The sequence below is a fragment of the Schistocerca nitens genome, chromosome 1 (genome assembly GCF_023898315.1).
Source record: "Schistocerca nitens isolate TAMUIC-IGC-003100 chromosome 1, iqSchNite1.1, whole genome shotgun sequence".
Classification (NCBI taxonomy): Eukaryota; Metazoa; Arthropoda; class Insecta; order Orthoptera; family Acrididae; genus Schistocerca; species Schistocerca nitens.
Window position 1 is genome coordinate 283,989,394 of NC_064614.1, and position 15,362 is coordinate 284,004,755.

Genomic DNA, 15,362 nt, shown 5'->3' on the forward strand with positions numbered 1-15,362 from the left:
TCGATGAAAGAAGGAAGAGCAAAAACCTTCAGGGAAATTCAGGAATACATAAATACAAGTCTCCGAGGAATTAAATAAATAGGAAGCACAAGGAAGCTAAGACAGAATGGCTACATGAAAAAAAAATGAATAAATCGAAAAAGAAGTGTTTGTCAGAAGGACTGACTTAGTCATTCTTTTGACTAGAAAGTCAAAACAACCTTCGGTGACATTAAAATCAAGGGTGGTAACATTAAGAGTGCAACGAGTATCCCTCTGTTAAATGCAGAGCAGATAGCGGATGTGTGGAAAGAGTACATCGAAGACCTCTATAAGGAACAGGAGTCGGTTTAGAAGAGATAGGGGATCCAGTAATAGAATTTAAGAGCAGTGGTGGTAACATTAAGAGTGCAACGAGTATCCCTCTGTTAAATGCAAAGCAGATAGCGGATGTGTGGAAAGAGTACATCGAAGACCACTATAAGGAACAGGAGTCGGTTTAGAAGAGATAGGGGATCCGGTATTAGAATCAGAATTTAAGAGAGCCAATTTAGATGACTTAAGATCAAATAAGACAGAAGGGATACATAACATTCCCTCAGAATTTCTAAAATCATCGGCAGAAGTGGAAAAAAAAACGACTATTCACATTGATCTGTAGAATGTATAAGTCTGGCTACAAACCATCTAACTTTCGGAAGAATATCATCCACACAATTCCGAAGACTGCAAGAGATGACAACTGCGATAATTGTCACACAATCAGCTTAACAGATCATGCATCCAAATTTCTGACAGGAATAACGTACAGAAGAATGGGAAAGAAAATTGAGGTGGTGCCAGATGACGATCGGTTTGCCTTTAGAAAAGGTAATGGCACCAGACAGATAATTCTGACATTGCAGTTGATAATGGAAGCATGACTAAAGAAAAATCGAGACACGTTTATAGGAGTTGTCGACCTGGAAAAAACTTTACGATAATGTAAAATGGGTCAAGATGATCGAAATTTCTCAGGAAAACACGAGTAAGGTATAGGGAGAGATAATGTACAATGAGCTGTGGTGCCACTAAGTTAGTAGACTGTTGTGTGTGGCGCCACTAGCTCAAGGGTTGTATCGACTATACCTCTTGCAGCCCCGTTTCGAAGCTCTATGAGGAAGAGCTGGTATATGTGGGTTGCGTCCTCAGAAGCTCTTTGCTTGCCGATATATATATCGGTTCGCTGGGCCGAGAAAGAGGAGGCAGCAATTTTCCGAATTGGTGGTGGCGTCGCGACAAGAGATGGTGACCAGGTCCGCGCGGCCGAAGCCACGAGCTACTGAAGGTGGGCCTGCGCAGAGTAAAGATACCGCAGTACTTCACCGAGGTCAGCGTCGACTACAAGCACCAGGCCGACATTCTGTCGTTTGGTTGGTAACATACATATTAGACGACCGCTCGTGGCCTGGCTGCCCTCTTCTACCAGACTTTCATCGGCACCACTCAGTAAACGCTGCGACGCACCGTGGATCCATGGAGCTGCTTGCTGATAAAGGGGAGTAACATTCCGTAATCCTCGTGATGATTGGTTTCATTGTCTATTTTCTGGTTTTTACCCGACCCTCAGAGCTTTACTCGGCGGGCTCTCTGGCCGTAAATACAGGCCGTTGTATTGTACTAAGACACTGGTTCTCGTTTAAAAATTTGCCCCGTTATTATATAGCCTTTCCTTATTATTTTATGGTTTGTATCCGGCCCTAGGAGTTTTACTCGACGGCTATTTGGTCGTAAATATACAGGGTGTTACAAAAAGGTACGGCCAAATTTTCATGAAACATTCCTTACACACAAAGAAAGGAAATATGTTATGTGGACATGTGTAGGGAAACGCTTACTTTCCATGTTAGAGCTCATTTTATTACTTCTCTTCAAATCACATTAATCATGGAATGGATACACACAGCAACAGAACGTACCAGCGTGACTTCAAACACTTTGTTACAGGAAATGTTCAAAATGTCCTCCGTTAGCGAAGATACATGCATCCACACTCCGTCGCATGGAATCCCTGATGCGCTGATGCAGCCCTGGAGAATGGCGCATTGTATCACAGCCGTCCACAATACGAGCTCGAAGAGTCTACATTTGGTACCGGGATTGCGTAGACAAGAGCTTTCAAATGCCCCCATAAATGAAAGTCAAGAGGGTTGATGTCAGGAGAGCGTGGAGGCCATGGAGTTGGTCCGCCTCTACCAATCCATCGGTCACCGAATCTGTTGTTGAGAAGCGTACGAACACTTCGACTGAAATGTGCAGGAGCTCCATCGTGCATGAACCACTTGTTGTGTCGTACTTCTAAAGGCACATGTTCTAGCAGCACAGGTAGAGTATCCCGTATGAAATCATGATAACGTGCTCCATTTAGCGTAGGTGGCAGAACATGGGGCCCAATGAAGATATCACCAACAATGCCTGTCCAAACGTTCACAGAAAATCTGTGTTGATGAGGTGATCGCACAATTGCGTGCGGATTCTCGTCAGTCCACACATGTTGATCGTGAAAATTTACAATTTGATCACGCTGGAATGAAGCTTCATCCGTAAAGAGAACATTTGCACTGAAATGAGGATTGACACATTTTTGGATGAACCATTCGCAGAAGTGTACCCGTGGAGGCCCATCAGCTGCTGATAGTGCCTGCACACGCTGTACATGGTACGGAAACAACTGGTTCTCCCGTAGCACTCTACATACAGTGACATGGTCAACGTTACCTTGTACAGCAGCAACTTCTCTGACGCTGACATTAGGGTTATCGTCAACTGCACGAAGAATTGCCTCGTCCATTGCAGGTGTCCTCGTCGTTCTAGGTCTTCCCCAGTCACGAGTCATAGGCTGGAATGTTCCGTGCTCCCTAAGACGCCGATCAATTGCTTCGAACGTCTTCCTGTCGGGACACCTTCGTTCTGGAAATCTGTCTCGATACAAACGTACCGCGCCACGGCTATGGCCCCGTGCTAATCTATACATCAAATGGGCATCTGCCAACTCCGCATTTGTAAACATTGCACTGACTGCAAAACCACGTTCGTGATGAACACTAACCTGTTGATGCTACGTACTGATGTGCTTAATGCTAGTACTGTAGAGCAATGTGTCGCATGTAAACACTAACACTGAAGTCAACATTACCTTCCTTCAATAGGGCCAACTGGCGGTGAATCGAGGAATTACATGGAAATTAAGCGTTTCCGGGCACATGTCCACATAACACCTTTTCTTTATTTGTGTGTGAGGAATGTTTCCTGAAAGTTTGGCCGTACCTTTTTGTAACACCCTGTAGACAGTAGTATTGTACTAGACATTAGTTGTCGTTTGAAAATTAGTTCTGCTATTATATTTCCCTTCCAGTTTATACCCAATCACTAATGTTTTAATGAATCAGCTACTGGTCGGAATTGTACCAAGGCATAGGTTGGCGATAAAGAAACAGGGGTCTTGTGGTTAGATTTAGATGTTAACTGGTTCAATTCCTCGATTGTAATTGTATTTGAGATAATCTGAACTACCTGTTGTACTACGCTGTGCATTCCTGTCTTTGAAAGACCGGGTCATTATTGGTGCATTTTTAATTGGATCTTGTGGTTCCGCCGAGTGAGTTTTCTTGCAATTAGTACCCACACGTAATGTTTTAAGAAGTTCCTTCAGAGCGATCTTCATAACTGAGAATCAATTTAACTTTTGACATATTAACAACCAACTGTCACCAGGGCCATAGTCATAATAAGATTGTCAAAACGGGCGGGTTGGGATTCAGTCACACCTTAGTGGCTGATTGAAATTAAAACGTTGCTAGCTTTGAATTAAGCCTGATCATTGTCGATCCAGTCGCACATTAGTTGCTGATTGAAATGAATAGTTTGCTCGCTTTGAAGGAAGCCTTATCATCATCATAATTCTTTATTTGTTTTACAGTTAAGCATAGATGCGCACTTTATCCCGAAGCTTTCGACATACAGTTCCCAAATTTAAAAAAAAAGTCATCTGTTTGCGTAATTGAAACACTCTTGTCATCAAAATTACTTATAAGTTTTCATGTGTTGCAGAAGGGCATTTAATAAGAGAAACTGTGTCCAGCGCGGTGGTAAACACTACTGTTTTACCCGATAACTGGCGGGCTGCAGGTCCGGGCCCTTGTGATTATTCGCATGTTGTTCTTTGTTTTGATTTCTCTTGTAAAAACTTATCCATTTCAAAAATTTGGTAATTTGTAAAGAAAACAAATTTATGATAATATATTGTTAAATAAACAGGTAGTGTGAAAAGAAAGTTAGATTAGTGGGTCCTCCCTTCCACGTTTTCCTTAATACCAGTAAATACCACGTCTTATACAGTATTTACAAGAGCGAAGAGGGAATAATAAAAGTCGACGACTAAGAAGGAAGCGCTCGGTTCAAAAAGGGTGTGCATCGAAGAAGCAATGATGGAAATAAAAGAAAGGTTCAGGAATCGAATTAATATTCAAGATGAAGGGATATCAACAATACGATTCACTGATGATGTTGAAATCCAGCGTGAAAGTGAAGAAGTAGTACATGATATGCTGAATGGGACGATCAGTCTAATGAGTACAGAATATGTATTGAGAGTAAATCGATGAAAGACAAAAGTAGTGAGAAATAGCAGAAACGAAAACAGCAAGAAAATTAACATCAAGATTGATAGTCACGATGAAGTTAAGGAATTCTGCTACCTAACCAGCAAAATAACCACTGACGGACGGAGCAAGGAGGACATCAAAAGCAGACTAGAACTGGCAAAAGGGTGGTCAAGGCCAGGAGAAGTCGTCTAATATAAAGCATAGGCCTTAATTTGAGGAAGAAACTTCTGAGAATGTACGTTTGGAGAACAGCATTGTATGATAGTGAAACATTGACTGTTGGAAACTGCAACAGAAGAGAATCGAAGTATTTGAGGTGTGTTGCTACAGGCGAATGTTGAAAATTAGTCGGGCATGGATGTGTGTTATGTCCTTCGGTTAGTTAGGTTTAAGTAGTTCTATGTTCTAGGGGACTGATGACCTCAGATGTTAAGTCCCATAGTGCTCAGAGCCATTTGAACCATTTTTTTTTAATTAGGTGGACTGATATTGTAAGGAATGAGAAGGTTCTGTGCAGAATCGGAGCGGAAAGGAATATGTGGAAAACACTGACAAGGAGAAGGGACAGACTGATAGGACGTCTGATAAGACATCAGGGAATGACTTCTATGGTACTAGAGGGAGCTGTCGAGGGAAAAACTGTAGAGAAAGACAAAGATCAGAATACACCCAGCAAATAAATGAGGACGTAGGTTGCAAGTGATACTCTGAGATGAAGAGGTTGGTATAGGAAAGGAATTCGTAGCGGGTCGCATCAAAGCAGTCAGCAGACTGGTGACCCAAAGAAAAAAAGTTTTCAGCTACAACCACAGGTCCCATGGAAGGCCAGGTCCCCAGTAGTACAATACTGCCCCTAATCGGTTGGCGTCCTTGACGCCGTGATCGTGTTAAGCAGCCGTTTCCACGGATCCACGGCCCAGTCTCGTCGTGCGCACTGCAATCGTAATTTTCTATGTCACGGGATGGGATCACGCAAGTGTCGTCTGCTGCAGAGCCCCATCTGCTGCAGAGCCCCATTTTCCACAACTAAACAGTGTGCTCTGAAGCTCATGGGCCTACATAGACAGCTGTACTCTCCCATCAAATTTGCCACGGGCCGCTGCCTATCCAGCTTTACAGAGCAGGCTAGCTTCCGAATCCCACTTGCTGTGATGATGCGTGGACTTCCGGCACCTTGTTGCCTACTCGTGGTTTCACCGTCCTTCACTAAACCACTTTCCCCAGGTGCCCACAACAATAGTACTGGAACAACCGACCAGTTTCGCCTCTTTCGAGATTCTAGTTTGCAGGTGTGTAACTAGGTAACATTTGTCAAATGTGGTATGTATGTGGATTTCCCCGTTTACGGTCCGTATTGTCGCTACAATGATTTACCAATCGTCACTGCTCCTCTGATTAGCTGTTCATACTTCGCCTAGCCAAATTATGGGGCTTTTTGAAATGTATAGTCCGATCGGTCGTAAAATGGAAACCAGAGTGAAAATCAAAAACCCTTTATTTGCTACAGTTTGCTAAACCGTCCAGTTACTTCTCTACACAGTCGCCGTTCCGACTTAGACGTTGTAGCGTTGTACCAATTTCCCAATACCATCGTTATAGAATGCAATAGCCTGTGCTTTCCGCAAGTTCTCTTCGCTGGGCTGCAGTTCATCGTCTGTGCCAAAACGTTGTCTTTACACCCAACGGTTCACATGAATAGAGATTAATATCAGAGGGAGCCAAGTCCGGCATGTATGATGCGTGATCAAACTCATCCCATCTAAACCACTGCAGTGGCGTCCTCATTGCCCTGTAGTGTGAGGACAACAATTGTCGTGAAGACATGACATGTGTGTTACGTGGGGATATGTGAATCAGTCAACCCCTCTCAGAGGTCACCCATTACGTGTTTGCTGTGTACTCGGATCTGAAACGAGCAACGTGACGCAATTGACATGTATACTAAAGGCTCTGCCCAAAATATCTGCGCAGAGCTTCATCGGATTTTCACTGTAGTTACCATTTCGGGACCTATCGCACTTTCCTTTCCCAACAGCCTTCATACTTGTTGAGATAGATCTGGTTCTTCCTTGCTGCATCTAAAACAAACAGGTTACCATTCCTCTGTGGTCAAATGAGAGTCATGAACTCAGGACTGTAAGTGTTTCGGCCAGGACGCATACATTCTAGTTTATTCCCGGCACTAACAAATGTGTAATCTTAAAAAAAAAGCCTTAACGTTGTAGGACAAGTATCTGCGTTTAATACTGGTATCATAATGGAGGACAAATAGATGGTTAACAAAATAGGTTTCAAAATACTACTTTATTTTCAATGAAATGTCGCTCCTAACACAAGTCGTGCTGTGTGATTTGACAGGCAAAATGGACGGAGTAGATATAGTGTTATGATTCGCAGACTAGATTACGTATTGATTTTCACTATAAAAGTTTCTTGAAAACTTCACAAATAAATTGTACAAGGTTATTGTATATAGCTTACAGATTATAGAAAACACTTGTACTTAGTCCTTTCTATCTACATAAATAACGTGTAGCTTGAGTTAAAATCTTTGTTTCTCAATGCCTCAGCAGCTTGAACTAACGACAACACTTGTAGAAGGCAAAACATCTCGAGCTCAGCCGTAATCCAACACAGCTCGTAGATATTCGTGTGCTTACATCCGATACACTGAATAATTGGCCAAGTTGAGTGCTGACTTGCATCAAAGGGAGACGAATCACCACAGCAAGAAATGATACTTCCATTACTTCCTGTTAATTATTATAAAGTAAGACCTATACATAAAATTCAGTGCTGTTGTAAATGTCATCTTCATTCAAAGTTATGTACAAGGTGTGCTTGGGAAATCTCATAGTTGGTACTAAACTACAAAGAAAATAGAAGTCAAAAAAATACTTGTATTCCCCCTCAAACGAAAATCAATTGACCACAATAAACTTAATTGACATTTACAAAGAAGAAAACTCTTCGATTCGATACATGCAATCATACAATGACCTCATTCGTTCCTTTTTTGAGGCAGGTATACAGGGTGGTCCAAAAGTCCGGAAACACCCTGAAAAAATCCAAATGGAGTAGCAAACAAGGAAACAGAGTCCCTACACACGAGAAACTGGAAAGGGGAAATTTTATAGGCCATCTTGAAAGCCGCCATCTTGGATTCAACTCCAAAATTTCAAATGGGAATGTGGTCATATGAAATATCAAACAGATAGAGAATTTCTCCAGAAAAATAATGCCGTTGTTATTTTAAACATAGCTTTATTCATTCTCGGTATATAGCCAATTACTTGCGGCAGCAGTGGGACGCTCTGTGGTGTGAGTATTACTTACTGAGAAGTCATAAAATGGATTCAGAAACGGTGCAAAGTGACTATCCCATGCCTGATACGTTACATGTGTGTAACTGTTAGGTGTCATTTACTCATGCTAACGTTTTAATCATTGTTTCATTATTTACAGGTTACAAAATGTCCTTAACACATGAAGAACGCAATGAAAACATCTTGATATCAGGAGAAAGAAGTACACGGGTCATTGCTGAGGATTTCAACACTCGTCACCCAACCAGACAGCCGATCACTCACAGCGCAGTTGCTAAGCTTTTGGCCAAATTCCGAGCAACAGGTTCGGTCGCAGATGAACCTAAGGCTGGAAGACCAAAACCGCCACCGATGAAGCAACGACAGTGAGCTTGTTGGCACCATTTGGCAAGAGTCCGCAACGGAGAACTAGTCGCCTGTCACAAGGATGTGGGGTTAGCTGTAGCCCCATACTGCAAATTTTATCACAGCACAAATGGCACCCGTACAAAATTCAGCTGCTCCAACACCTGAACGATGATGACCCAGACCGTCGGGTACAGTTCGCAGAATGGGTGACACAGCAGCTTTAGATAAACCCACGTTTCCCCTACAGGTGCTGTTCAGTGATGAAGCCAATTTCTTTATCAATGGTGAAGTGAACAAGCAGAATCACAGATACTGGTCCGACACAGCAGCTTTAGATAAACCCACGTTTCCCCTACAGGTGCTGTTCAGTGATGAAGCCAATTTCTTTATCAATGGTGAAGTGAACAAGCAGAATCACAGATACTGGTCCGACACAAATCCGCACTTGATTGATGCTTCCAAAACGGTCGACTCACAAATGTGATGGTCTGGTGTTGTGTTTGGGGTAACAAAGTTGTTGGACCTTTTTTTCTTATTGATGGTACGTTAACAGCCAGCGGTTATCTGAGGTTATTGGATGAAGAAGTGTTTCCCTCGTTGTTACCGGAGGACGGGACATTTCCGAAATTCTTCCAGCATGATGGAGCCCCACCACATTATGGGCACAATGTGCGAGCATACCTGGATATGCAGTTCCCTCAAAAGTGGATTGGTCATAGGGGTGTTGTGGAGTGGCCACCACGTTCACCAGATTTGACTCCTTTGGATTTTTATCTTTGGGGTCATGTCAAAGCACTGGTTTATTCTGTAAAAATACGGGATTTGCATCATCTAAAGCAGAGCATTGTTGATGCGTGTGGTCAAATTCAGCCAGATGTGTTGGTCAAAGTTCATCAGGACTGGGTTCGGAGGATAGCATTAACAATGCAACCTTTTGGAAACATATGGAGCCATTCCTATGACTGTTGGTGGTCTCTTGGGACTGTGTAACATCGGCGTAATGTCTCCTCGGCATATAACACACATGCTGCCGAGCGTCCCACCGCTGCCATATGTAACTGGCTGTAACCCGAGAATGAATAAAGCTATGTCTAAAATCACAACGGCATTGTTTCCTGGTGAAATCCTCTACCTGTTTGATATGTCACATGACCACATTCACATTTGAAATTTTGGAGCTGAATCCAAGATGGCGGCTTTTAAGATGGTCGCCGTGTTGGTGGCATAGCTTATGAAGTTTCACCCTTCCCGTTCCTCGCGAGTAGGGAATCTGTTTCCTTGTTTGCTGCTACATTTGAATTTTATGAGGGTGTTCCCCGACTTTTGGACCACCCTGTAGAATGAGACAGGAGGGTGTCTATCCAACTATGCCAATGGTGTCTTACTGCTTCAAATTAATATTTGTACAGAATCCGATTGCATGGATCAGTATCACCAGCAGTTTTCATTCACTATATCTTCTGCTCTTCAAGCACTCAGAATATCAAAATTTGTAACCGATCCTTGTTTGTTAATATTGTACTTAAGTGTTCGATACTAATTTGAGCCTGTACAGTCTTTTCCTGGTTGATGTTGCTAGTTGTTATTCCCGTTGACAGTCAACCAGCATATGGCACATCATCCAAAAATTTCTTTCCGTGCCGAAAGTGTTTCAGTGAGTCGTAACTACAAATTTTTGCTTACAAATATTGTTTCACATACATATTGTGTCGGATTATATTGTGACCATTCTCGATGTGTTTGTGTATCTATATTTGTAGACATCTTATCTAGTACTCGCAGGTATTTATACATAGTTTCAGTGATCTAAATTTTTTGCGCCCTCTGCAACACAACGTTCTGCAGTTCATTGAGAAGGTTTCATAATTTTTTCTTAAAAAATTATTTTCAGAAATTTGCTTCATTAATGTGGGTTTCAAGAGAATTTAAATTCATAGGAATAGAGGTTATGTTGATAACTTGACGAGTGCAGGGAAGACCGATACTTTAAGTTATATAAACGATTAATGTTCTGAACAGCAGAGTAAAACTTACCGGAGACGATCATGTCACCCTTCTCCGTCGTCCAGTAGTTGATGGACGTCGGATAGGCTTCTGTGTGGCACTCCAGCGTCACATCCTGTCCGATGTACGCTCCCTCTAGTTGATTTGGTATCGACAGCATGGGTGGGACTGTAACAGAAAGAATGTTTTGTTACTTCTTTCATTTGGCAAAAAATGAAAAGAATTTTATTGTCCGATTTCAGTGCAAGTGCCGGCCGGTGTGGCCGAGCGGTTCTAGGCGCTACAGTCTGGAACCGTGCGACCGCTACGGTCGCAGGTTCGAATCCTGCCTTGGGCATGTATGTGTGTGATGTCCTTAGGTTAGTTTGATTTAAGTAGTTCTAAGTTCTAGGGGACCGATGACCTCAGACGTTAAGTCCCATAGTGCTCAGAGCCATTTGTCAGTGCAAGTCATTAACTAATATTGATTGCTAATATGTTACATTATGAAATTGCTGCCGCACATGCGTCATGAAGTTAATCAGTAACATAAGACATTTGGATACCTAATGCTACCAGGATCCTCATTTCCCATAGAATGCTATTTGAACGTCTCCTCTAGACTTTTAGACGTATTATTTTCTTTGGTTATTTGGATCATGTTGCTTCTGCTTGAGGATTACTGTAATTTCCCTCATTCAATTGGATCATGTTGCTTCTGCTTGAGGATTACTGTAATTTCCCTCATTCAATTAGGGGGCAGTCTTCTCTTGTCTTAACACAGCAGCCGATTCTCGTTACCTGTTAACCACTCATTCGGATGACTGCATGCTCCAGCTACCACTTCGCTTCCTATACTTTTAAAATTGCTTCTTCCACTACAGCCTGTTCCTTGGCCCATTTGTTTTTTTCCCTGCCTCTACTAGTAATTCTCAAATAGCTTCTCTACAAGGCTCACTGGATAACATTTAGTTTTTCAGTCATTCTCGTACTGAATGTCCATGTCTCACAGACATTAGACCAACTTGGTAATAAACACTGATTGTAAGCTTATCTTCCAGGTACTTTGAAAGCTCAGTTTCGAAATCCTATTTTATTTACCGAAGGCACCCCACCCCACTTTTAACCTTCTGTATACACGATACAAATAAAATTTTCCTTTTGATATGCGTCCAACTTTGACTGGTTACAGAGACACAGCCGTTAAGGGGCCATCACAAGATCCATACACGGTATATAGCGTAATAATATTGTACATTATATTGTGCTAATGTGTGTGGAAGAAGGACACAACATTATTGTGCAATATTTATGCCCGGAATACGTCAGTTAGAATTCTCCCTTGCAGAGAACACTTCGGACTCTTATGTATTGTGATTGAGTTGCTTGTCTTGCAAATCACATGCACAGGTTATGCAGATCGGACGAAATAAGCCTGAAAAGCTTCCAGTGAACATTTCACTCGAGCTACTGCTCTTTCACTGCAACATATATTCGTAAACCACAACAACCACTAATTGAGAAATAAACGAATAAACGTGTTTTTTATCTTGTACAAGTGGTATTTTCCATGTATTTCTCTACAACAACAACTGTAGGAAACCAAATAAATAATTATTTATTGATTACTGATTGAACAGTTTCATGATCTTATGTCTTTAATGTGATAACTGTTGCAAGGTTCAAAATGGTTCAAATGGCTCTGAGCACTATGGGACTCAACTTCTGAGGTCATTAGTCCCATAGAACTTAGAACTAGTTAAACCTAACTAACCTACGGACATCACAAACATCCATGCCCGAGGCAGGATTCGAACCTGCGACCGTAGCGGTCTTGCGGTTCCAGACTGCAGCTCCTTTAACCGCACGGCCACTTCGGCCGGCTGCTGCAAGGAAACAAGTATGTATGCTCACTGGTCAGCTGACCCTGGCCTGTTAGCCAGTTCTTGAAACTCCACATGTAAAGTGAACATTTCTGCTTGCTGTCATGACACAATCGTCTTCAGTTTCCGGTGGACAACGAAGTACCTTGCGTTTCCTAAAGTCAGGAATTTCATTTGTCAAAGTACCGCATGGAGATTTAATAAAAATCCTGCAGTACACTGCCTGACCTTCTGTCATTTACTTCTTCCAGTTCTTTGCGGAAATTCGTTCAAGGCGAACTGAATTTCTCTTGGTGTCGGCAGGAACAGCCGTTTATAGTGCAGTACTACTCTTACATGGCGCAATATATTGCGGAATATACTGAACTGATCTCAATGTTTTTAGGGCTCTGCGGTCACATTGAATATTTTTCACAAACCGCCAATAACGCTCTCAAAGGGCCAATATTATTGCACAATACTTGGTATTGCCCAAAAAATATTGAGCGTTTCATGGTTCCTTTATAATGTTAAGGTGAAGCAAATGATCAAGTTCATAGCTGATTTTTATAAATTCCTCCTCCGACTTTACATTCCCCTGACAACACAACGTTTATCTCTTCTGCGGTCGTTTCGTGTTTTCTGATGATGGCAGCACTATCCATAACCTGAAACATCAATTGGCCTCTTATCTTCAGTTGTCCTAAATACTAATACTTGCTCTTTGATTGTTAATTTGTGCGGTAGTATTTCTGTATCGCTGTGTTCATTGTACTGTATTTTAGTCTTATTATAATATATTTTTAGGTCTACACTCCAAAGTGCAGTACTAACACAGATCATTACTATCTAACACGTCAGAACGTAGTTCCTGTATAAATACGTGTTGCGTGCACAACTACAAATATCTGAAGGTGATCAAATGTGATAGAAATTTGTGATTCGCTAAAAAAAAAAAAAAGTTCAACTGAGTCTCAAAAATAAACAGTGCAAAAATCAACACAAATGCTGAATTATTTCGAGACCAATATGTCGCCAATAGAGAATATAATTTCATGTACATGACTGGCGGCGTTGAATGACAAAAGCGTGGCAAAATTGATTATTGTCAGACGGGGTTGTGGAAAGTAATAGTCAGGAGCCCGTAAGACCTCGGAAATGTAAACGTCCATCGAGCCAGATGCTTTCATTAAATACGGATTTCGGTGGAGCATCAATATTACTGCTGGATCTTGATCCCTGGTTTCAAGCTGGAAGCAGAACTCTCCCCAGACTTTTCCCTAGAATACGCACAACAAAGCAATAAGAATTAGGCACTTATTACATTGAATTATTCATAGTTTCCTTTTCTTCTTTATACTATTCGGCTTGTTGAAGGGCCCGAGATTAATGAGACAGTGGACGTTCACATATGTCTGCTGCAGGACGATGTTTTTAATATTACAATGTAACTTTAAGATCCAATCGCAATATGTCGAAATGTGTAATCTCTAGAGTGTACACTTTACTGCTGCAATATAGGAACTTTCAATGAGCAATGTAATACATTTTTTCTCTCGGCCAGTTTCGGTTTAAGAAATGTGGAATATGTTACGGGACGTCGTGGAATGTTTCCGCTTAAGCCCCTATAGTTTCATGAAGTTCCGATTGGTGGCAGCGCTATACGTGCGTTTCAAATGTTCAAATGGGTATGAATTCCTAAGGGACCAAACTACTGAGGTCATCGATCCCTAGACTTACACACTACTTAAACTAACTTACGCTAAGAACAACATACACGCCCCTGCCCGAGGGAAGACTCGAACCTCCGGCAGGAGGGGCCTCGCAATCCGTGACATTGCGGCTCTAACCGAGCGGCCGTATGTTTCAAAACGGCGTCTGTAACGGAGGAGCGTTCCAGGCAGAGACGTCATTGTGTTTCCTTTCACGGAAGCCAAGAGCATGTCAGATATTCACAGGTGCTTGAAGAATGTGCTAAGCAGACCTGACAGTAAACAAAAACAGGGCGAGTCGTTGGGTGAGGTGTCTGTCACCGTCGAAACTAGGTCGCTCAAACATGTCCGATCTTCCGCCTTCCGGCAGGCCACTGTCACCCTTGCAATGCTCGAACGTACGGTCAGTCTCATTCGAGGTGGTTGACGGATCACAGTGCAATGATCAATTCGACAGTGTATTGTGCTGCCCTCAGGAAGTTGAAGATACTACTTGGACGTGTGCATCGCCACAAAAGTGCAGGCGAATTTCTCCTTCTCCTTGACAACGAAATTTCTCACACCAGTCTGCGCACCCGAGACAAGATCACAAAATTTCATTGGACTGTCCTTCCTCATCCCCCCTACAGCCATGATCTAGCACCTTCCAACAGAAATCTGCCCCCCCCCCCTTTTCACAGACCAATCGCCCCTTCCTCATTCCTTCCCCCTACTCTCCGGCCACACTACTTTACTAACGTGATAACTCTACTAGAAGTTATCCTGGCATACGTCTCTGTAGCTAAAGTGATCTTCAGCATATTTTTTTCGATTTATGAAACAGCTAGGATTTTCCGAACATATTTCTAGCTCCGATTTCTGGTGAAAACTGCAATCATGGTAATTAAATTTTCGTTTGGGCTAACATACGTTTTACTTTTCGATGAATCTGTTTGATGTGTCAAATGGTGTATATCATCCACGATTTCTTCTACTATTATAATAATGTATCTGTTGTTTAACTAATCCGTTGGAATACTTTTACCATCTAATTTGCAGCACTTTTATGGTATGTCACAAGTTAAAATCGTGCGCAAAACTCTGGATTCAAAACTGGTAGTTGTTATTGGTGTACTACCAATCAGTGGTCGATAAGAAGGTTAATTTTCATTTTTCTATTCACAGTCGTTATCCTAAAGAGTATCACTGAAACGTACACCACGATATTTACAATTTTCTATTAATTCTGCTTAACTTTACAATAATGTAATATATACTGTGGTTCATGACATAGACTTCCTCGAATTAGTTTTCTGCGTTTTACCTTAGTACGAGTGCCACTCCGAAAAGAATACAGTTTTTTTTTTTTTTTTTTTTTTTTTGAGAGCAGCACGTTTGAGACACTATTTAAAAGCCTTCAAGAGAGAGGCATTATCTTCAAATCTCGTTCTTCAGTTTACCGATGAGGTGGCAATCACACGGTGCCAGATTATGGCAGCAGAGTGGGTGTTTCAGTGTTGTGATCTCGTG

At 41.9% G+C, this 15,362-nt stretch overlaps 1 protein-coding gene across 3 annotated transcripts in view; it reads right to left on the minus strand.

The window, feature by feature from the left end:
* Positions 1–15,362, minus strand: part of LOC126248163 (lachesin-like) — a 1,464,009-nt gene that overhangs the window by 492,545 nt on the left and 956,102 nt on the right. For all 3 annotated transcript variants that reach the window (XM_049948938.1, XM_049948928.1, XM_049948919.1), the window contains exon 8: positions 10,331–10,468. In XM_049948938.1, coding sequence (XP_049804895.1) covers positions 10,331–10,468 — 138 coding nt within the window. The remainder of the gene's footprint in view (positions 1–10,330; positions 10,469–15,362) is intronic.